Source organism: Lepisma saccharinum, chromosome 21 (genome assembly GCF_977018435.1).
Source record: "Lepisma saccharinum chromosome 21, izLepSacc3.1, whole genome shotgun sequence".
NCBI classification, from domain to species: Eukaryota; Metazoa; Arthropoda; class Insecta; order Zygentoma; family Lepismatidae; genus Lepisma; species Lepisma saccharinum.
Window position 1 is genome coordinate 36,881,429 of NC_139249.1, and position 25,472 is coordinate 36,906,900.

Genomic DNA, 25,472 nt, shown 5'->3' on the forward strand with positions numbered 1-25,472 from the left:
CGACGTAATTTGCGGTTTTGAGTCCGCTCTGGCCTTGCAACCACGTTTACTGTGCTGTTGCAAGATGCATCTGTATGCACACGTAACAGCAGCGATGTATATATACGAAAACCGCTCGTGCACAGCTGTGGCTGCAACAGGCAGTTTAAACGAAGCTGTCTATTGAACATTATATGTGACCGACTGACATTTACAACACCTGTCAGTATGTTCCTAAGTGTGTATTCCACATAACCTCTCCGGCACACCCAACAACTAAAAAATCTTGTGCAAAGCATCCTGCGCTTGATGATCATCACTGTGCAGAGAGCTATGGCTTGAGCAAACATCCTCCATCTGACACTTTCCACAATATTTCAATAATTTCTTCATAGATATTTCATAGATATGCATCTCGGGTGTTATGTGGCGTGCCTAGAAGCGGTTGGTGCAGGTACTCCCTTGACCAAGCTTTTATAGAAAAAATCCAACATGTCAACTTCAAGGACGTATTTAAGTGGGGTTCAGATGGGTTCGGACCCCCTGCCCTCCGAAACTTACCAAGTACCTGCATTAAATAATGAAAATGTACTTGTTTAGAATTTGTTGTTTAACCGATGGTTATTTATTTGCTCTGAACTTATTGGGATATTACTGCTTTCAAGGGCAGTACCAAAGAAGATTTATGTACACTTTACTTATTTAAATATTTATATTATTATTTGAGACTCTTGATTCGGACCACCCCCCGAAATATATTTCTAGATACGTGCCTGATCAACATATACCTCTTGAGTATTAGGAAAAAGTTACCCCTTTACGAAATTCGTGGGTAATTTCTTTCACCACGACAATGCTCTGCCTCTCACTACTAATCCTTCGATAAGAGCTTGTTAAAGTTATGCCTGTGTGGTACTAATGAAGCTGCAAGTCATTCACGAGGCTGGTTAGACAAAGACCTTTTTGAATTGGCTACAAGGGGCGTCGGCAATTCCAATGTGGCTTCGTGTAACTACACAAGAACTACACTTCACACGGGCGCAACATCACGGTAGCGCGGCGCGTGTTTTCATCTTTATTATTATAACCCTATCTCAATCAAGAATTACATAGATTTTCCTGTTGTAAACCTCTACTTTAATCGCCACTGTCATCCTCCTGTGTTGGTATTGCTGTTTGTATTTCGTACCTAGTTCTAGTGAAGCCATATCATTTGGGGGGGGGGCACTACTGAGTATCAGGGAAGATCTGTGCTCCTTCGTACTTAGACTCAGAGCTAACCCTTGTGCTAGATTTCTCACGTCGAAGTAATGTGCAAGTGGTTTCCTCTCTGATTTGCATGCTGTATCACAGGTCATCGAAATTGAACGTGCAACAATTGTAAGAGAAAACTTTCGCCTTTTTCGGATTTCTCTCGCTTTTTAAATTAGATACAGCTTCGCACCTTTGTTTCCATTGGCCCAGTAACCACTTTCTCCCTTTTTTACCTGTTTTGTAACACCTACTTGCCGTTTCCAAAAATTGGCTAATCCCTCTTAATCAGTAGGCTAGTTCTCTACCCTCAGATGTTACGTATTGTTTTCAACCCTTAACCCTGTACCGATTATAGTGAGATTTTCCTACATAATTTATGAGGTTACTAAACTGTTCGCACGTGTTGTGTAGTAATGGCGAAGAATGGAGAAAGTTAATGTTGATGGGCATTTAATAGCGTTAATTATGCATCTCCTCGTTCGTTGATACCGCAATTGTCTTGAACGTACCGACTTGTAATGATAGCGGTGAAAACTTGGTGTTGACCATCCATCTCTCATCTTTTCAAGCCCATCTGGTCTTCATATTATGTGAATGCCAGAATCCACCCTTTATGGTTCATTAAATAAGCTTGAAGCCATTCCTAATATAGTTTCATTCTCATTTTTTGCAAGCGCTTCCTTACCAGTGGTTTTCATTTGTGTTTCGGTTATTTTACGACGGTTATGGTTATTCGCGACGATGGGGGATGACTGATAACCTGATGGGATGGGACAAACACACTGATACATCCATGCCTAATCCAGGGTTCGAATTTGGAACCTCTGGCTTCGTATAACGTGACGCTAACCACTCCGCCACGAAGATTGGCACCAATGTTTTTTTTTGTTTTTTTTTTTTACTGAAGTTATAACTGTAAGCATAGCTTATAACACGAACAAAATGTAGTAGTTTCAACATTGTATTGTTGTGTACGTAACAGTGCTGATATGTGTACAAAAACCTGTCGGTTACAACAATATATGCTCGTTCACAGCTGTTGCAGTAGGCATTTTAAACGAAGCTGTCTTTTGAAAGTTATGACTACCAGACTTTTACACCACCAGTGAGTATACTCAGTTGTGAACGTAGAAAGGTAAAAAAGAAACCTCGACTCAACCCGCTGGGTTTGAAACTCATCGGCGTTCTTTTGTTAGAATAAAGGGACTATCATTCATCCTTATTGTCCCGATTAACCAAAGGAGGCAGAAAGTAAGCAAAATGCTTGAGGGAATGAGGTAGAGTTTGACATAGGGTGCACATATTTGAATTGTCCACTTCATGCACAGATAAGCTAATCGGGACTGGACTTAGTTTAAAGTGGGATCCGAACCACTGTGCAATATGCCTCCACCGGGGTTCGAACCCGGGGACCCCTTGATTGGCTTTATTGTACTCTACTACAACATGGGAGAGGCCTTATTGAATTGTCAAAATACTCGCTTGTATTAGAATATAATGGGAACTTTTTCTAAGCTTACTGATTTTTTAGTGAAAATTAAATTGAAGAGCCCACTCTTTTCTTCTCCAGAAGAAAATAGATGAAAGGTGAAACAGATTTTAAAAGTGTGAATTACCTTAATCCACTACAACTGCAACGTGAGGCGAAATCTGTAACTTGTAATGAAACTACTCTCGTATTTTCTAATACTCGCGTGCTATTTGACAGAATGGAAATAAATATGGCACTGGAAGTGGGAATTTCTAGGGGGGGTTACTTGGTCGTGTTTGGGGATAGGTGGAGGATTCTTGTATGGATCATCGTGGAGACTGTCCTGTAGGTGGGAACACCTATGCAAATTATCCCAACTGGGGATGCTTCAAGCTATTACTTAACTGGCAGGGAGAGCATCCCCCCGAATTCCCCCTCCCCCACCTCGAGCACTGTTTATCAGTAAACTTTTTACAATCTAACATTATTCAGTTGCAGCTGTACAACTTGTACCCGAACAAAAGTATGACTTCTTTTATTGTTTCCCGCAAATAACATTCGTTCAATTGTTGCAAAGTTCCAGTCAGCAAGTTTGAAAAATAGCACTGTTTATGCTGGAATGGCTATTAACAGCTTCCTGGCTGGTTGAAATATGAATTTGCCTCGTCACAAATTACTACTTGGGATGAAGTACCGTTCCAGGTAGTAGTTCGTTTTTCAATTGTATTCGTACAGCTCAGGCCTTTTTATTTTGCATTGCTCAACATAATAAGCACGGAATGTTGTATACAAAAACAATTGGACCTATCCTTTTGAGGTGATTTTTCTTCTGTTCGTCGGATATGCTATGGTGCGTGTCAAAACACCTTGTTCACAAAAAGCCCCAAATGCATAAAATTTATGTACTAGTGGTGCACCTAATCTATGATTGATTTCCTTGAAATGATCGTTCCTGATCTGGCCAGTTGATGCATTTTAATTGCATAAAACTGAATAGCAGCTGGAAAATGATAACATTTTGATGTTATTTCTCTGCATAATTTGTCCTCGCGCGTGCTGGTACATTACAAAGTATTTTATGCACTTTAATATATTACAGGAGCAATAAAATAATTGTTTTTGTTAATTAACTCTGTTTGGATTGTGTGTATAAGTGTTTTGAATTCAAACCCTTATAATATTGCATGAAGTTCTAGCCCTGTCCTAGTTGTCAGTTTGTTGTGCATGTATACTTAGAACGTAGATATTCCACGTTCATTTAAAAGGGGTAATATACAGTATTATGTGCATTGGATAATGGTTTCAGAATGACGTAAGAGATTTCAGACCGTATGGACACAAGTTGCTTGAACTAGAAATTTTTTTCAGCGGCCAGTATAGTGTCGCCTCGGTATGTTCGCGCATGAGCGGTGAATGCTTGTGTCGCTTCGGTCTGAAAGCTTCCCGATGCTCAACGCTCTTGCCTTAGGGTAAAAATAGTCCCACGATCCATCTCCACTGCGGACACACATTGTTGACAACTTCATGATGCGACGATGAAATTGATGAGACACAAAGAACACCCGCGACCCTTGGCATCGAGGGCGCCGTGATAACCACTCCATCACGGAGATCGGCTTTTACACTTGTGTGTAAACATATTTGTGTTGTCACATTTTGGATTCTGTGTGTAATATGATTAAGACTTCCAATGAATTATACATTTAAGTAATAGCATACTGCATATGATGGTGTAGTCAGATTTAACCTTGACCTATAAATAAATTGCCTGAAACTATATTTCATAAACTGTTCTTGTGACACGATGTAGGAAGAGGGAGAAATTTCGTTCGTGTCATTACTAAAGAAAATTATTAGTTTTGAGTAATCGTTTTTTTTTTGTCTGAACTTAATGTGCGTGTCGCAATTGTCGTTAAGGTTCAAAGTGAACAGAAAGACTAGCATTTGTAAGCACCAATTGAGGTGAGACCTGATAGCAGTGCGTGTTTTATGTTGCAAAATGGTAACATTTCGCGTTTATCGCTTCCTGTGTCGTAATCTCCTTCAGTGATGGTTGTGACAATGCTTGTACACTAACCACAGTCGATTACAAACTCTTTAGTATGCAGAACACTAAACTCAAAATAGCTCTTCAGTCATCTTGGGACGCAGTTGTAAAGCCAAACTTTAAAAATACTTTACATTAGACCAATTCGCTACATCAATAAAAGCACATTTACATAACACCTGCCGAAACTTACTGATCCGCTCAGTGGCAACTGTACAGTGGGATGCATAACTATTACCAATCAAATTGTCCATGTTTATTCTGTAACGAGAGCTTCGGAAATTGAAATAAAACACCAAGCAGCAGACAAGGTCTCCACCAGCACACGTAAGAATTCAGTCCCTAAAACAGTAGGATGCAAGGGAAAAATTAATGAAAATAGTCATGGACAATTTGCCTAGCAATTCGTGTGCATCCCACTGTACATTATGAGTGACACGCAGACGATGAGTAGATTTTGGATATTTATACAATTTAAAAGTTGAATTTCAAGTCCTTGTCAACTGGGTTTTCTGCATATGCAAGCTATAAACCAAACCTTGGCTGTCCATATCAGACATATTTGATTTAAACTTACCTTGATGCAGTTGTACCCTTGTTGTTGCACCGGCAAATAACAGAATAAGAGCTTTCTCAGTCTACATTTTCCGTATTTAAAGATTGAACCTGCAAATACCAATTTGAAAAATTATCCACGTACGAGCATGGTAATGTGTAAACCTGGCTACTCGTAATTACATTCTTCCGAAATTGCACCAAGACAAGACATTACTTAAGCCTTGGCATTACTTGCAATCAATCTTCGTCGTACTAAACGAATACTAATTCTGGTTAATTTATAAACATGTCTACAACAGCAAATAAATACTTATTAGGGAATGTAGAAGACAAGTCTTCTCTTCAAACGATCCATACTTCATCTCTCGTTTTTCGATCTGTTTTCCGATATGTCTTTCTTATTGGTTTTGTTCGTTATACCAGTTCTGCTGTACGCCAAGTATAAAGACATCGGCGTCGGGACTAGATGCGCTGACCACGCGTCACCCAATGGAAAAGTATACCCTGTACCAGCTAAGTGTAGACCAGGCGAACGAGAACAAGTCCCTGCGCAAGTAGTGGCGCGAGACGGCTCCACCAATGAACAGTGAGAGAAACGTGATTGCGTAATGGGCTACTGGAGTTACAGATTTCCCTGCTTCGCTCTGTAAGCGTTGCAAACTTTTGAGAGCAACAATACCGTACGCACATGGCAAACGGGTAGCATTTTTGTCTCCAGGTCCGTACGCTTGGTTTAAGAATTTCTTAGGGAAATATTAGGGATAGAACAGCAAGTGCAAATTTTGATAAGCCGTACATTTAAGGTCTGGACCGTACGTCCGTACATGCCATGAAATTTCCGTACATGTACAGTCAGGACCGTACGGTTGGCAACGCTGCGCAATCACCACTAGATTTCCCTCGTCCTCTGCCGCTATGCGTGGCCCTGCTCCACAGTTAGCTGGGACAGGGTATAGTTTGGCAGACATTGACCCTAAAAGGGTTGTTGCACCATAAGAGTTTAGTAAATGTAAAAGAACCGGTAAAACAAGTGAATAAGTGTACGTACTCGCAGAAGAAAGAAAGGAAAATTAGGAAGTAGATATTCATTGTATATATTAGGAGATTTCAAATACACTAAACCAGACTTGGTATCAAAAAAAGAGAACAGCAAGTTGATGTGGAGTGCGCAACTATGCGGACAGACATCGACCTTGATGAGGAATAAGGAAAAGCGGGAAGTTGGGGGATGAGGGTAGGAAGCATGTTAAAAACTCATTGGGTAGATAAGATTACAAACGAGGAAGAACTCTGAGAGAAATTGTATGCACAATGGCGGCGATTAGGGGGGCGTGGAGGCAGTTGCCTCCCCCTCCACTTTTTGCAGTAAAATGTCCTTGCCCCCCCCCCCTACCCCTTCGTTTTGGCACCCAATGGCCGCCACCGTGTACGCAGATATCATCCGGGAACAGTAACTGCTTTAATAAATGCCTGTTTACTAATTGAAACTATAAGTTAGTGGAGGTAATGAAAGGAAAGCTGAAGAATTATCATATCAAAATGATAGGTTCGTGTAGATTTGAAATTTATTTATTGGGAACACAGACAGATGCCCAATTACAGCGATATATATATATATATATATATATATATATATATATATATATTATACATACATGTTTCTCTTGAAGGGGCTATTGTGTATTATTGGATTACCTTAACACTTAGGGTGATTTTAGTACTTGTTGATATTACATTGATTTTTGCAACGCGGCCCTCTATTGAGGTAGAAGTGACGTATAACCCATATGTCGTAAACTTCTAAAGGTAAAGACTTTTACGCATACTTGGTGTATAAGGGGTGCGTGATCCTTCCACGTAGTAAGGGTGATACTTTCCAAAATTTGACTGTCGTTGCGTGAACAAACACAAATGCTCTATTACAGAATTTTTTTATGCATCATTAGGCCAAATTTTAGTCCGCGAGTGGGCCATAGCAAATACTCTCACCTGTATCGTCGGTGAACCTAGTTTTCGACCTGAAACTAAAACTACAAATGGATTTGGATGCAAGACAAGTTAAGAGATGTTAATAATTCCTAACTTTCTACCTAGTACTCAGGTTGTTCGGTTGATAAGATGTCTGACTCTCGTGCGAGAGAAGAGTTTTTGATCGGTCTCTTGTATGAATTTTTCCGTCGATATGAGGTTCTGGATACTCAGTAAATGAGTATCTGAAGGTAGAGGTAGCTGGAGCGTGATCGTATTATATGTGCATTCTTACTTCCACAGTCCATGTGTGCCTTCATAGCACGACGAAATGCACAAAGGGCAACTTTATCCAGATTGGCATATACTTCATGTATAACAGAGTATCATCATCTTCCAAACAGGTTATGTTGTTATGAGACTTGATGCTGTAATCCTGGCCTCAACTTGTTTCACTACGGTAATTTCTCTTTAAGCGACGTGTCGCAATTGTCTGAAAATTTGTGACCAGAATGCTACACGACCACTATACAGTACTTAGGATTTATAAGCGTTCATCACATAATTTTGCTCTCTCGTTCCTTTCTCGAAATTGGCGACGTGGCCTCTAAATGCTGAGATTTGTTTCGCGAGGTTACCACGTATGTTTTACAATAGACGAGACGAATCGAACATACTTTCCGTGGTCATAGTAAAATATACATTTCTTGCGAGAGGTACTGGATTGGAACTTTGTTTCCATTGTAGCCACCTAGGTGTGTGTGAACAACTGAAACATGATGTACATATGCATTTATTTAACTGTCGGCTATTATTAAAATTGCTATGTATGGTACATAGATCATAGCACATTACTTGGAAGAAATGGCTTGCAAGATGATTCGCGTATGTTCAGTGTGACTCTTGACAGGCATGACTGTGTGCACAATCATGCCAGTTCTGCTCAGGATGCACAGATGGCTACCAGATTATCGCATACTTTTTGCGAATATGATACATGTCGTACGAGACATGCAACTCATTATTTCGCTGTGCAGAATGTACTGTGCTGAGCAATTGAATGTTGTCTATCAACTAAGATAATCGTGAAGGAGAATATCCTCCTCAGAAGTTTTTCTAGTAATATGTAGAAAGGGGCAGGTGCGTCAATTTTTGCTACTTTTGCCCCCGCACTATGCTAAACCTTATGTATCAAGAGAACGTACACTGTCCTTTCCCCCCCCCAGTTTTCGCAACTTTCCCCCTCCCCCCAGATTTGCAACCCAATCGCAACCACTGGTCCCACTACAAATCTACATCAAGGAGACGAGGTACAGCTTTGCATACGGTGCAAACACATTTATATTAATTAGGTTGAAATGAAAAAAAAAAGCCTTTTATGTACTTGTCATGTGGCACATGTGGCTGTAGAAAATATCAAATGTTTAGACCTAATGTCGTATATTTCTTATGGAGAATAAAACCATCTCCATCTTAACTTCGTTTTTGTATTTATACACACTTTCGTATTTCTAGTCTTACCATTACTCTTTTCGGCACTCTTTTCTATTCATGTGCTTCTATTGTCAAATATATCCCTAGAGTAAATAAAACAAGGAATACTTCCATAAGCGCTTGTGTAAAGTTCAAGCTTCCGTCCGACACTAGACCTCGTACATCTTCCTCAAGGAATGTGTCTAGAAATATATTTCTGGGGGAGTGGGTCAGAATCATCGAAAATAATTTAAACGTTTTAAATTGATACGCAATTATAATTTATAGGTCTATATATAATATGGAAATTAATATTGTATTATATGAATAGATAAAAAGACTGGATTAACAGCACGTGTTCATTATGTGGCTTACGTGTACTTGGGATCGCCAAAATGTGCATTAAAACAACCGCCCTGCCAAGGAAATTAATGTCAAAAAGATAAAGAATTGAACATTTATTGAATAACAAGAAAGGATGCAAGATCAAGTTAACGAAAAGTAAAGTTGCTGACTAGTATTTTATGAATATTATAAAGAGAAGTGTGCACAAATCTTTGGTACTGTCGTTGAAAGCCGTGTGATCCCAATCTAATCCTTGTCCTCCAGTAAGTTCGGTGGAAATAAATAAATAAACCCTCTATTTTGCAACAAATGCTATACAAGTATATTTTATTTTTTTAATTTTAGTACTTGGTCTTTCGGGGAAGAGGGTGGGTGTCAGGACCCCTCCCTAATGTCTTGATCCTCTCGTCCATCTCTTGCCCTTTGAAGCCTTTACCAAAGATACATTGGTCGGAATCTGACAACACTATAATTCGCTTTTAATTACCACATCAGGTGAAGTGAAACAAGACTTAATTCTCAATCGGTACATATACATATAAAACTTTACGTAACGCCGGACGTGAATCTGTTGGCGACCTTGAGACGAAGTCGATCCGGAGCTGATCGAAGAGGCTGAAGGCCAAATCGCCACAGCCCGGTGGTAATCATGAGCCAGGTAAATGCCAATTTCATCCCCCTGGAACCTGCAAGATGAAGATGATAGCTTACATTGCGCGGGGATTCCCGGAAATACTTGTAGATCTTGTTGCATTCCGTATAGAGAACTACTTCGAACAAAGGAGCTTTTAGAGGAAGACCTTGGCATTGGAGGTTCTTGCGTCAGATGCACGTGGATCATCGGAATATTGGATAATAACTACAGGCATTGATTGCCTTTACCTACTGATTTGCACATCCTTGTGCTGCTAAAATGTTAGTTCGGGCTGCTCCTTCTAGGGCTGTAGGTGCGCAACGCCTCTGACAAGTTAACCAGCCATTGGCGTCGGGATGGGGCCGTTGAAAACTGACACCTTTCATTCATTTCATCGTAGAAAACAGCAAAAGCTTATGATAATTGATAAAAACCTCTCTTGGCCAGGTCTTTATACCCAGGAATGTTAAGTTGCAGTAGTGCATGAAGTTAATGCTAGTAATAATCGTGGAAATTGAATCAATATTATCAGTATGTTCTCTGGTAAATTATGTAGATCAACAACCTTAATAACATTTGATAAGTTCATATAGTTTTTTTTTAAAAAAAAATGCGTTGATATTGCAAAATAGTTACGTAAATTACGTAGATATTAATATTCACTGTATACATTCAGGGTGGAGTTGACCATACCGAAGGTCTTGGGCTGTTACTTTTCGCAATCCAGCCATGCTGTAAAATGCAAGGTCTATAGGTAACCTTTTACATACATACAATATATATACATGTATGTGTGTATAGGGCCACGGTGGTCTAGTAGGTGGGCGTCTGACTGCCGCGCGGGAGATCGGGTTCGATTCCCGGGGTGGGTGTTCTAAGGTTGGAATTTTTCTGGCCTTGTCCCTCCGGGGCTCACCCAGCCTCAAATGTATGGGTACCTGGGGGCAACCCCGGGGGGGGGGGGGGGGTGGTAAAGGCGGCCGGAGCATGGTGCTGGACACACCTCCAAAATTGTCAAGATCGAGAATGTGTGGGGCCCTACTCCCACCTGCTCCTTCATGGCACTGTGCTATATGCACGGGAAACTTTGCCTTTTATATATTTATATAAATTGAATAGATAAGGATAGCTTTAATGTTCAGTTCGAACTCTCATCACTCAAAGTATTGCATGCTAATGCAGGATTAATTTTTATGTGCAAAGTTTAAGTTTACACACGCAATGAATACGAAATGACGTCAGTAGTGAAGTTGGAAATGAGTGCCCAGCACATGAGACTACGACGACAATGTGTGTTATGTGATGTGCTCTTGTCTTTCACATATTCAGTACAAAAAGGGCTCCTGGTTTATTGTTTTTATTTAATAATAATTAAGTTGGCATGCAGTATAGTGTCAAGGAAACGTCATTCGTGTTTTTAAAGAATGCAACAGTAGCGTCTTATTGTTGATTTTAACCTTACAGCACTAGGAGCCCTCAAGGTGCTGATCACCACACAGCAAGTTCATATTATCCCCGTCTAGTTGGCTGCACTTTTTGACTGCACTCGCGCATCTAGTTGGTTACACGGTGCAACACCGACTCGTCTATTTCGTTGATTTGGTGTCTGCACCGTTTGCACTACGTTCTGGAGCGGTGTAATGTGTGGTGTATGATTACGTGGTGCGTGCTAACTAATCAAATGAACATCGTTGAATCTTGAACTTGAACACCTTGCACGATCCTAAGACCGGGATATACCTGCACTATACCTAGTGTCGACTTTTACTTGAGTGCATGTTCTGGGCAGTTTTGGCATGCAGTTGTCTGCTTTCACGTCCCCTTTATTTGCTGTGCATGCACAAGAACTGTTGCGTAAGAGGGTGGGTTGGTTCCTTCGTGACTCTCTCAACGAAGTGGATGGTTGCAGGTGGTTTCTCGGTTTGCATTTCGCTCCGACCTTAAAGAATGATGCAATGGAAAGGAGGTTCATTCTCTTGTGGTTCTTTCTCTTGTTTGCCAATTTAGAAGCAAATCACTTGTGACGGCACTGTCGCTGTTTCAAAGCAGTGCTGTTGGCAGGGTTGTGCTAAAGAGGGCGCGGTCAGTAACTAATTTACTACAAAGTAAGTTTCTGAAAGTTAGTGCTACTTAGATTCGACTTTTCGAGTAGCTGTTGTCACTTAACCCAGTTTAGCGTATGCTTCACTTAACGGACTAATTTGTGAAAACGTAAGGGAAAACTTGCAGTGCATTTTCTCTAGATGCAATGGTACGATAATACGATGGAGAATTTCTCTTGATACAGTTTACTTTCATGGATACACATACATGCATATACGGAGGGTTTGTCTGTGTAGGTGCATAATTGTTGCAGTATCCCTGGTTATACCTTACACAATGGCTGTACAAGCTCACCGCTCACGAAGATCCCCAAACGAGGGGAGACGGAGTGGGGGTGAAGGGAAGGACCGGTCCATTTGCAGATTTTAGGGGTAGCAGAAAGTCTTCCGCTGCGGTCTAGTATCCTTTTCGAAGTGCGTAGGAGTTGATTTGCGTCAATCACGCAGAGCGTGTCCGCAGCAACAGTTTGCTGCTTTTCTTTCAGTTGCCAGAACACTTTTGTATTGATTACCCTGTGCATTATTTAGACTGCATTTCAAAGAATTTTAAGAAGAATATACTGCATTTGGCGAGCTTATAGATCACACACCCCTGTAAAACAATTTCACACAGTTTCCGTATAACTAATAATAGTCCTCATTATAGGCATATGTCTGAATATTCTAATATTTATTCACTATGCCCGTAATATTATACGGTTGTGAAACTCTGTCTCTTACTTTAAAATAACATAAATTTGCATTCTGCAAGACATTCTGCCTTGGAGTTTTCTTCCAGGCCTAAAGTCAGGAAACAGTTTTTGTAAGGTAAGTCGTTACTAAAATCGCGTTTGCGTTTCGGCATGGTTCCGATCGCTGATTCACAGAGCTTCACTTCTCCACTGACATGTAACAACCAAGAGAACAGGAGTTAAAAACTATTGTTTTTTTCCGAATTCTGATGTCGTGAAACTCTTAATCAAAGAAAGCAGTGGCGTATCGCATATTCTTACCTACAGTATTGTTAGAAACTTGCTGGTCACCATGAGCCGCGGTAGATATCACATGCTTTGAAATCAAAACCTTACGCGACGAGTGGCGACAACAGAAGATTTGCAAAAGTCCAATATTTTTTCTTTGTTGGAAGAAAAATTTCTTGGCTTTGTGCTTGCAACTGAGTGCGTCGTATTTCTTTACTTTGAAATTGAAGACTGATATAATATTAACACTTATTATTAAATAACAGAAAAGGGAACATTTCCAAATTTTCCTAAAAATCTGCCCGGATCATTTTTAGCACTCGAAAGAGAGGATTAGCCCAGGTGAAACAAGAAGTCTGGTAGCCCTAAACGACTTGTATCGCTGCATCGGTTACAGCGAGCCCACATGTTTCTCACTCAGGGTGCACTCCCCTAACCCTAATAGTGGAGTCGCCTGTCGCTACTTCACTGCACTTCCGATGGGATCATCTCCTGAACGGTGAACAATCCAGACTTATCTTATTGGTTAAGCATTTTTATTTTCACAAAATGGCAATTATAACAACCATTGATCTAATTAGAATAGTAGAAAAGAAAACATGGCAATGAGAAATATATAAACAAAATAAACTAATATATTATTACAAATTTCATAAAATACATTAGTTCGTAAAATATTGTAAATACTTATTAACATATAATGTCGAACACACATTCAGTACAGGATTTTTCGAGAAATCTCAGAGAAACGAAGGACGATTTAAATATATAAAATATTGATAGTTATCTTCAGATGTTTTGTTTCCAATATTTTTGGAATAGAAGATACACACACTGCTTAAATGACTTTGCAAAATCAGTTCACCTTTTCTGACCATTTTGCTATATTTAGTACTGTCTTACAAGATGTGAATTTTGGCACGTGGTAGATTTACCATTAAACAATCATTAGAGAGAGTTTCGATTATCGACTTTCTCTCTTTACATACAAATAAGTATTCTTTGACATTACACAACTTGAAAGGGTTTTAAAACTTTTGATGCCAATTGGTGGTTTTTACATAAGAGCAATTTGTATTAAATCTGTTATTAGGGATAATATATAATTCACGTCAGTATTTAATTCAAGTTATTTAGAAATAATATTTTATTTCTTAATTTAAATTGCTTAATAAATTAGATACAGCCGTAGCTTGCACGTTCGATTCGAGTCTAGTCAGACAGAAGCCTTCACCCACATCGCCTTTCGTTCTGCGTAGAGGCTACAGCGCATGTAGTAACGCAGTCTTCGCGCAAAGCTAGTTTCAGGCTCGCGGCTTAGCGAGCGAGCACTTGGTGGCCCGAGGCAAAGAACTGTGGATCTTTGACTTCAGGTAATGTCTTAATGCAACGATAGAACCGAAGGGAAGGTGGTTATCCAAACGTAAGTTTTGTGTACGAGAATTTTATGAACGATATTATTTTGCATGCGCGATTTTTGTTTAAATTTGTCACTTCATTTTAGTTGCAACTGTTAGGTCAAGTTATGTCGAATAGTTAGTTCGTTCTCGTAATTTCTTGTTACCTTTGCAGCATTTAATTTTAAACATTTTGTGACCATATTTATAGATGGGAGCCTAGGGGCTGAATCCTCCCCCTCCTCCCAAATCGAAACCTGGTTTGCTGACGATCTGTAAGTTAAGCTCGAAATGTTAACGTATGTGGACAGACTCGCGCACTGCCTCTCGAAAGATCCACTAGGAATTGTGTGTATCGTTGTTAATGTATAGGTTTAAAAAATTAGCAGTTCTAGAAGGTAGCAGTGAACGTGTACAGTCTAGAACACTTCTGGGTTGTAACAATGCTATTTTGACTCAATGAAATTTCTACAAGCCAGAAGTGTCCGTGACTGTACTAGAAGAGCTTTTTAGAAGTAGTCAATATTGGAAGTGTTTATGCATGGAATTTCCTATGACTGCAAATATTCTATGTCGAGGCTGTAATTTAGCACACAATACATGCACAGCCGCGGTGGCTCAGTCGGTAACGCGTCTGACTACCATGCTAAAGGTCCCGGGTTCGATCCCCGGCCGGTTCAAATCCGGGAACTTTTCTAACGATGGAAGCGGCCCCGGCGCCCACCCAGCGTCGAATAACATGGGTACCTGGGGGAAACCCTGGGGGGTAAAGGCGGTCAGGGGCGTGATGCTGATCACATCACCCCCACTCACGACCGGATCAATAAAGTGTGGGGCGTTACTCCCACACCCCCTATACGCCTTCATGGCGTGGTGCTATGCACAAGGGAGCACTTTACATTTTTTTTACCTTTTATACATGCATACGTAATGCACCCTTCTTGATTTTTTGTATAGTTGGCCTATATAAGTGAAGTAAATGCCACACTGTCTCGTTATGAAGTAATGTTGATTTTTCCAAAGCGATCAAAGCGAATGACCTGTGATTTGCCGCTCTTAACCCACGTTTCACCAGCTCTAAGCCCCCCCCCCTCCCCATCCGACGGCGAGACATGATCCTCCTTTAATTGGTGTTGGGTGTGTTGCGTAAAGGCGTGACTGTGCATTTCAGTTCTCTGAAACATGTGCGCAAACTCTGCAACTGTGTGCTGTAGACCTAGAGCTTTCCTGCAAACTTACATGCTGCTTATTCAGTTGGTTCTTGTATGATCAAATTGGTTTCTTAACATTCTGGGTTAACCGAGGGAACTTGCTTTACCCACAATTCTTATCGTGTTAACGTCAACCTTAGAGGCGCGATGACCAACATCATACTTTGTAAAATACCTTTACAAGAGTTATATCGGTGAAGGTAACTTTAAATTTGCTATGCAGATTGGAACACGCACATTTGTTGTATTTTTGTACCGTTGCATTCTGCCACTTTTCTCATCGAAGCTTAGTGTAAATTGGCAACAGGAATGGATGGGATGAATCGGAATTTGACTTAATTTAGCAGGTGTGTTTCGACCTAATTGGCCCTTCTTATTACCAACCCTTATCCAAAATTATAAAAAGGAAACTAACAATCAGAATACATGAAAAATTACAATGAAAACCGTATTATAAAAAAGATACTAAATGAATAAATGCCGTAGAAATAGTGTTGCCCACGAGACGAGACTGGCCTGTCTCGTCTCGTGGAAATGCTGTGAAATGCTGTCTGTCTCGAAAATATTAGTTTGTCTCGGGACACATGATCAATCTCGTCTCGTCTCGAATTTTTAAAAGCCTGTCCCGTCTCGTCCCGTGGGCAACACTAAGGTAGAAAATAATGTCCAATGCACACATGTGGTCTTGTTTTAAAATATTTAGAAGCGAAGCAATTCATAAAGCTTATAACAATTATATTTGACGTGATAATGTTAGTTTATAAGTCCTTTATTCTCAAATATGCAAATCGGAACTGGGGACGTAATTTGTAGCTGGATCAGTGATTTATTCACACACACCCCAAATTTATTAACACACTGTAACAATTGAGAAAGGCCCCTTTTGTGCCTATTTTGGCTCGAAATTGCCCCTTTTCTCTCTCTCTCTCTCTCTCTCCAAGGCGAACTTGCACCCATCAGATGGAAAATTATGGCTAAACCCCTGAGTGGGATCCGAACCGCTATGCAATCGGAGAGGCCCAGAGGATATATAAGCATATACAATTGCTACACCATTACATTCCTGGGTACAATTCGCCAAAACAGTGCAATTGTTGGCAGCTGAACAATTGTAACATTATCTTGCGAAAAAGCATTGTTGAATTATTCAGAGATCGTGGTGTTCCTGTTTCGAAGTGCATAATTCATGTCTGATATAAGCACACTTTCAAGGCTGCTCACGTTGATTACATCAGACAAGATGTGATTAGCTTAAAATTTCAAGCCCCCTCTTTTGTTGGTACACAGGCTTGATCATGTTTAATTTAATCTTTTACGTAATCATATGCTTCCCTTATTTGGGCGGCCTGTTGGAGGTGCTCGAGAGGTGAAATTATGGTGGTATTGTACCTGCTCTCGCGTTTTCAGATGGGAATTGTGGCTACCAAACCGGATCAGTTATCCCCTTCGGGAACCTGGACCTGTGGCCTTGAACCGGTAGAACGCCGCTGCCTTTCGTAACATTGTATATGTTGCCCCCTTTTTGCGGAGATTATATTGCGGTAACGTAACGTTACAACTTGGGTAACGGCGTTAATGTCGGAATCCTTTTAACGGTGACACGTTACTATAGAACTGCCGGTGTTTGTAATTTTCTGTTTTACTTTTCCTCCGCTATCCGCCAAACTGAGACCTTTCTCTAGAATTACTTTCAAAATGTAAATATATTTTTAAAAACACTGGTATTCAAATTACGAAAAAGAAAATTAAACACTAAGGATTTCTGAAGAGAATCTTCATATGTTGGAGTTTCCTCTTGTCTAAAAATCAGACCACCCTTTTGCATCGCGCAGTACTCTGGGGGCTGTGGTGTGGAAGTAGGATTCCACACATTTTCGATCTACCATCGTATGGGTAATATTATCCGTAGGTGTCAATTTCAAATACCTAAAAAAAAAACTAACTATGCATAATATTCAAATAAATTTTGTTTTGTGCTAAAGTGGTCCATACAACATATTGTTTACCGTGTAGAGAGAATTTTCAAATTTGCATTTGCGTAATTTTAAGATTTCTGAGAGAAGTGGGGGAGCGGGTGGAAGTAACCAGGATTCCTTTTAATTGCCTGCCAAACATGAATTTTGGTGAAATGTTTAAAGCGCCCAAATATTTATTTTCATTTTGTTGGCAAAAATTACCTAAGGTCAAAGCATAATCAATAAAACCAGCCTCATCATGCTCACAAAAACTAGGAACGTGTTGAATTAGGCAGGAAGAGAAAAGAAAGCGGTAGTGATCAGCATCACGCTCCGGCCGAATTTACTCCCCAGGTGTGTCCCCTGCGCAGGGACGCTAACGTAAAAATCCCTTCCCGAGGTCATCCATACCGGGAATCGAACCCGCGTCTCCCGCGCGGCAGTCACACGCCATGCGGAAGGTCAGATGTTTGTAATTAGTTTCGTGGCGCAGATAACTTTCTATTACTCGATAACAATAGCTTGCTTCTGCGTCTCTTTCACATTCTGAATGTAGAATAGGGTCGTGGTTGTTCGAAACGAGAGAATGAGGCTTTGTCGTCTGGACTCGCAGCCAGTATCTCTATGGGGCTCGTGTTGTCGTCCATATGTTCGTTATTGTCCCTTCATCCATCCCCATTTTCACGATTAGACAAAAGTGGCAGAAACGCGAAATAAAACAAATCAAGAATGAGAACAATTACCCGGAAAAGGCCCAAAGATTTAGATTTTTCTAAACTGCTCCGACTAAACGTGCAGTGTGTTTGGTGGCTGAACGCGTTGAATATTCTAACAAAAACCGGCATGAAATAAGCCAACGGAATTAACTTCCTCTGTAAATGTTCAGTTTCGTAACAGTATGAATCAAGGTCGTTTCACGTAGTAAACTTCAATTGTCAATAACTTTTTACGCCATTCCACCTTTGTTTTTTTTTGGATTGCAATGCCGCCTCGACTACTGAGAATTTTAAATTTTGATAATAGGCAAGAGATTTGCATGTTGAAATATTAACTCGAATCTAAGGGAAGGAAACTCACGTTATCGGCATGTCGTGATATCAAAGGTTAAGTTACCGTGCCACGTTTTGCTTCGTAGGTGTATTAAGAGGCGCGTGGCTATCAGGCCGGCCATGGGTGTAACTTGACGGGGACACGTCGCCCCAAATTTGCAGGTTTATTAAAATTTTCAAGTTAATGGTACGTTTATTAACCTCCTCGGACTTAAGAAAGGTAGTGAGTATTTTTATAATTTCGTTAGCAATTTTTATGGGAGAACCCCCCCTCCTCAAGGTAAGTCTAAAGTTTGATTCTGGTCCCCCCAAAAATTGAGGTGTGGTCGTCCCTATATATAATTCCTATTAAAATCTTTGGGCCAAGCCATGTCAGATAGTTGGTTATATTTTTTGTTTTACGAATTTAAAATATTATATTTCTTTATTTGTGGCCCTTTTGAAACACAGTGAAGGCCCTTTTCTAGGTAGATCCGTAGCCCACCTCCCTAAATCCGGGTCTGACCACTTCAATATGAATGTCCCGGGAGTATACGCTGTATCGAGTATTGTACTTTTATCTGTTCAGGAGTGTACAACTGTAGTATACTAAAGGGCGTAAGTGTGGTTAACTTTATTCCTTAGTTATATTGTAACTGTGGACTTGAACCAGTTTGAGCCTGGTCCCTGTATTGTATAAGGGTCAAAATAACCTGGGTGTTGACGCATCCATAGTTTCATAAACTATACATATCAGTGGCGTATGCTGAGTCTAAGACCGGGGCTATCTCACTATGGCACCTGGTTCTAGGCTATGGAGGAAGGGAGAAGACTAGACTCATTCTTGACGTCTTCAAGGAAGCCACGTTGCCATCCCGTTGCAAACTTATAAGAATTCAGGTTGCCAACTCCTAAGAATTCAGGTTGCCGACTTCAGAATCGCCATTATCTTCTTTTTCAAATCAGCTTAATTCACACAGTTTCTAAGATATTTCTCTTCAGTATGTTACTTTCTAGGCTTCAGGCTTCGCAGATAGCTTAGCTAGCCTAGAATATACGCCCCTGATACATAGTTTTTGATTTCGTCTAGGAAGCATATATAAATATTCATAAACCCGTGTTGCTTGTTTCGTAAAACACAGAAGAAACTGGTATAGTGCTAATTGCATTCCTTAAACGTCTGTTTAGCTATAAATTAACACTTTAGTGTTAGTATCCTGTTCTTGACCAGTACTGATTGAAGCTAAAGTGTGTACTTTTTTCCTTCCAGATAATTTGGATGTCGGATCGGTCGTAACCCCATCATGATGAGGAACTCAACGCTTCTGAAGTGGACACAAAACAACAAACATGCGGGTAAAACAGGTGAATAATACGCACTTTTTTGAATGAAAATGCACCTTTTTTGCGGTGGTATGATGCATGTCCATGTCTTTGGGGTAGTCCTGTAAGCAGGACACTTGAGTTTTTATCTATATCTAGCTATCGTAAATGTTTGAGTAATCTTTGGCCGTATATGTAAAGTGATCATGCAGTGAAGCTTGAGTGTGTGTACTTCAATAGTTTTACTAATGGTTATGATTAATAGTCAAAGTTAGAGTAGTGAAAAGGAATCAGGGAAAAATGCGCCCGGGAAAAATGCGCTCTCGCAATAAAAGTGGGAAAAATGCGCCCTCCCAAGAGTAACCACATTAGAAAGTGGGAAAAATGAGCCCACTACACATGACCAGTCAGCAGGAGAAAAACTGACAGCGTTTCTTGACTACTTTGTGCAACAATGGCTGCAAAATCCAAATCTACAAGTTGATGTGTGGCACTGTGGAGATGCAAAGCACCGAACGAACAATGCTGTCGAAGGGTGGAACAATAAGCTGCAGGAGAAAGTTCGACTTCATCCCAACTTCTACACCCTTCTGAAGACGCTGAAGCAGGAAGCGGAACAGCGGATACAAATATGACAGGGCTAGCTAGCATCGGTTTGGAAGGAACGAAGAGGAAACGAACGTACATAAAACTGGATGAACAGATTAGCAAAATTTTACGTACTGTACGTACAAAACAAGCACACACAAGGACCTTACCAAGTGCCTGAGAAGTCTGGCGTACATCCAAAAAATGGAGTAAAAGATCGTCAACGGAGGTCACAAGAAATGGAAATACAAATGTAAATAAAAACTTTAATGAAATAAAATAAAAATTACAACATATTAAATAAAAATTACAAAAGTAAAATTAAAAAAAATATATGATAACGGACATCATCTCCAGCTTCTAAACACGCCAGAAAAATTAATATTTTTACTGTACTTTTTTAAAAAAAATCTCTTTCCTGACAGTCCCAAGCCTGTGTTAAGTGTGAGGGGAAGCTGCGTAAAGGTTGTTTTAATCAACATATTATAATGTTGGTGAAGGTTGTGTGTGCTGGGCGCATTTTTCCCACTTTTCATTGTGGTTACTCTTGAGAGGGCGCATTTTTCCCACTTTTATTGCGAGAGCGCAATTTTCCCGGGCGCATTTTTCCCGACACCGTGAAAAGGACCACCCTGCTTCTTTTAGGGTAATCTCTATTGATTTTTGAACTTAAATTAAAAAAACACTGTTCATACACTCTGAAATTTGTCCTATGCTTGCCAGTATATGTGGTAGCAACAAAGTAGCCACACAGTTGGTGTGTTGAAGGCAGTGGCGTGCCCAAGGGGGCTTGGTGGGGATTATAACCCCCTCTTTGGCCCGGCATTCCCCCCAAAAAAACCATCAAAAGCAGGAAAAAATGGCAAAATGAGGACTGACTACCAACAAAATATAGATAAACCCCACCCTTTAGAAAATCCTGGGCACTCTCTCTGTACTTGTTTGACAGAAAATGGTGTAACAAGGACCCAAGGATGGCACTGAACAATGCCAATTCTGCATTACCACTAAAATGTGTTTGGTTTCACCAATTATGAGTATTTGTAAGCAGTGGCGTGCTCAGGTTTTTCGAAAGGGGGATGGTACGTACGTTTTTTTTAGTATCTGCCCTTATTTTGCTATATTTTCCTTCTTTTGGGCCAGGGGGAGGTGTTATTATTCCAACCAACCCCCACTTGGGCACGCCACTGTAAGATCATGCTTGGTGTTACTTCACCACAATATTTAATGTTTACTCTGGGTACATGCATTTCTACACACTTTGCTAGAAAGTGGACAACCCTACGACCGAGCCCCACACTTACAACGTCCCTCAAATTTTACTGAACATTCCCAGAAAATTTTTCACAAGTCCAATTAATGTATTTATTTTACGCGATGATGAGGATGGGTGATTAGATTAAATTAAGGGACATTCGCAACGAGTCTCCGTGACCAGTCCGGGACTCGGTTGGGAACTTCGGTGACGAGATAGTCACGTAAACTGGCTCGGCCAGTGAGCCAGAGCACAAACCCAATTTATGGCCATTTTTATAAATTTACCTTTACACCCCTCGAAAAACTGACTTGCACCCCCAGATCAAAATCCTGGATAAATCCCTTGGGCTTGGTTAGAGTCACGAGCGTGTGCGTGTTAGGAGTGACACCCTCCACGTGGTACGCCCTCTGCTGCATTTTCCACATTGAGTATCTGACGTGTGGACTCGCAGTCAGTATAATCAGGGGTATAAAAATATAGGGCGCCCAATCGCGATGACGCCTGGAAATTTTCACCTGGCACCCGATTTATAGATTCAGTTCTATTTTCTTTTAAATTTAGAGTTCACTTAAAGAAATTTCCATGACTTGTTTTAAAAAATAACTAGTACAGCACCATTAAATCAGAATAATAAACGGTCATGGTAAATTTCTGCACTGTTGCTAGAAGAATTTTAAAATCTACAGCGAGCATTTATTAGATTGTATTGCTATTGCCGGTAGAGCCTTCTTTAAGAAGAACACTCAGGTGCAAGAATTAATTACTTATAATCCAATCTTGTATAAATTCATAAATTAAATGTTTTAAGATAACATTTTTTATCTTAGTTGGATTCATGGCTTTCATAGCACGTATTTGCAAATATACATACTATGTGTGTTTGTGCGTGCATATACGCTTATAATTCTGGCTCTTGAGAAAAAGGGGCTAGCGCCTGAATTTTTTTCTTCCCGAGTATAATCCTCTATGGGGTTCGTGTTTTCTTGCCCATTTTTGCTCTTTCACAAACTTCATTTTATCACCTTTCCTCTTAATCTTCGCGATTTGCCAAAAGTGCCAGAAAAGCGAAATAAGACACAAATCAATATTCTCGTGCTTTGTCTTATCGTTCTTCCTCGTCGTTGCGATTATCCTGACGTAGAAGGGAGACGTGAAATTGAAGAGAATATTGCGAGATTGATTTAACCAATACACCAAACCTCCACTGGGACGTAGGTTGAAAGCAATGTCCTATTAAATTGAAGGCACAGGAAGTACGTAATGCGATCACCGGTAGTCAAAGGGCTCGGCAGCTGAAATTGTCGCACGCAACCTCCGAAAGAAGGCTGGCTCGTTTTTTCGGTCGTCAGCGGTGCATCGGATGACATCCGCTCTCTTGCAACCGCCTAACGGTGGATGGCCTCAACTGCGCTCGCTGCCAGGGGGAGATTGCAGAGCGTGTCAATGGGGAAATCCTCCATCGCCGGAAGACCAGCATCCGCTGCGTTTCCGCAAAAGAACGGGCGAGGAGCTTCACAGATAAGCTGAAGATGTTCTGCTTTCTCTCGTTGCTAAAGAATGAAATCCTTGGCTCTTTTGCAATGGGATGTGGTCACGGACGCTTCTGCTTCGAAGGCGATGGGATCTGTACAATCCAGAAGTGTCCCTGTGGCTGGAGGTAGAAGCAAGTGCGTAAACTGAATTTTGCAGCGATTTGATTATTAAAATCTTTATCGTGACGTCAGCACTGACTTATTTTGCATTATTCACACAATATTGGCGAGGGGCTTAAACTAATCAAACTGGAGTCAGAAAATTGAATGTCTTGGTTAAAACGAATCGTTTCGGTAATAGCCAGGACTGTTCCGGATAGGCTTCCGGCCGCTAACTTCATATTTATCTTCATTCCTGAAGTTGAGTGAAGTTATTTCTCGAAAGCCTATCTGGAACTGACCTGTCCGAAATCCACAAATCTTACGGAGCCAGACCAGAATGGGTATATAGTCACATTTTATACACTCCTCACAAAAAGTTTGGTATATTGTTATATTAGGCAATAGGTGATAGGCACGGTGGCATATGTCGGCGAAAACACACGAACGTCCAGCAGACACAGATACCATGTGTTGTTGCATTCTTAGGATGTGCGTATCACCTAATGCCCAATATAACAATATTCCAAACTTTTTGTGAGGCGTGTATAATCAACATAGGCGTAGCAAGGGTTTGGCGAAGTGAATCTGCCAACCTGAATGGGCCTCGCGTCCTATGGGGCTTAAAAAGAAACAACGTAATAGATGGAAAATGATAATTTTTGTGGGCGATTAAACTACAACATTGTTTTTATCAGGTTATACATTTTAGTTCAGCATTACAATTTGAATGAATACATCAAATATTTAATATTTTAAATAAACCGTGCTTTGTAGTGTAGGTTTGTTTACTTTGTTAGTGTAATAGTGACTTCATACAACAGAGCATTAATGTTCTTATTCTCTTGTTGCAGGAAACAGAAATTGGATCCATTCTCCAGATGCACTTCAAAGAGGCCACATTGCATATCTAGTCAAGGTAAGCAATAGACTGTGTTCTCAAATCCTTTAGATTTACTAATCCCTTCTTTGAATGTTAATCTAATTTAGCATCATGGAATCTTAAACGGACATATCAATTTTTCTTTAAGTTCATTATTTATTCTGACTGAACATTCCCACGAAGTACCTTTTTTTAGTTTTTGGGTGCATTAGTTAGTGGTGGGCATCGAACAGACGTGTGAAGAATTACTAATGCGGTGATATAACCTCCCGCTCCACCCAGAATACTATACATATACTTCTTCACCCCTATAGTAGAGCTAGTTGAGTGACTCACGATTTCGTCACCGAAGGTTCCGGGTACTAGTCATGGTTTGGTCATGGGGATCCTCCGTCTAGTTTCATGTAAGCATCATTCATTATCATCCCATTAGCCCGAAGATGCAGGGAAACTACGTAAAAAGACAACATAATACAAGGAAATACTACCACATTGAACTACATTTATTATTTCTGAAGAGAACAGAAGAGACTCCGATAGCACCAAAGCTTGTGGCAAGTTCAAGGTAGCTTGCTTGTGGCTTGTCAAGCTTGATATAAGCATGATGCAAGCTTGTTTCAAGCATGCAGCTTTCTGTGACGAGCTCGATGCAAGCTTGACATGTCAGGTTTGCTGAATTTTGACACGGTAACAAGTTGGCTTGATTCAAGCTTAGAGCTTGGCATTATATGCTTGCAGCAATCTCATTCACTTTACATAAAAAACTTGATGTGCTATCCGGAGAGCTGCTCTGTCGAAACATGGTAATTCCCAGTATCCACATTTGTCTACTACCACAGTTTTCTTGGTATAAAGAGGCTCCGGTTTAAATTCCTGTCTGAGGCATATTACCCAATGTAGGTCCAGTCCCGATGAGCCTAAAATGAACTTAAGACGAACTGTGCTCCTAGCTAATAAAAAGCCATTGTCATCCACATAGGGACACTGCTAGTGTGGGGTTGTTTCCAATGTTGTTTCCCTTAAAACATCCTGTTCAGAGGTAGCCAGTGTTACACATGTGTCCACTAACCAACCTTGAAGTTGCCGATAGGAAGATAATTCCAGTTCCAAACCTTTGGAAACCTTCTTGAAAGCGTAATTTATAGCTGGAAATATTGTGACTGTATCAACTCCATGCAACGACTCGGTATAAAGGTGTACGGGATGAAAAGAGATCCCGCACTACTGCAAAGTTAATTTTTACGAATTATTTAACCGATGCGCGATTTTGCGTCTATCTGGGTGAAGGCAGAGGAACGGCCGTAGAATTGTCACGGTACTAGGCTTTGTTCTTCGTCAGGATCATGGAGATATTGTAGAACTTATCATCAAGATTAATGCACGTATGTGCATGTTTTCTGAAGCTGGA

At 40.5% G+C, this 25,472-nt stretch overlaps 1 protein-coding gene across 4 annotated transcripts in view; it reads left to right on the plus strand.

Moving 5' to 3' along the window:
- The window catches only part of LOC146004507 (PTB domain-containing engulfment adapter protein 1-like), a 162,920-nt gene that overhangs the window by 98,595 nt on the left and 38,853 nt on the right, over positions 1-25,472 (plus strand). For 3 of the 4 annotated variants that reach the window (XM_083143375.1, XM_083143374.1, XM_083143376.1), the window contains exons 2-3: positions 19,652-19,746; positions 24,036-24,100. In XM_083143375.1, coding sequence (XP_082999501.1) covers positions 19,686-19,746; positions 24,036-24,100 — 126 coding nt within the window. In that variant the 5' untranslated portion in view covers positions 19,652-19,685. The remainder of the gene's footprint in view (positions 1-19,651; positions 19,747-24,035; positions 24,101-25,472) is intronic. The other variant, XM_083143377.1, reaches the window with a different exon arrangement.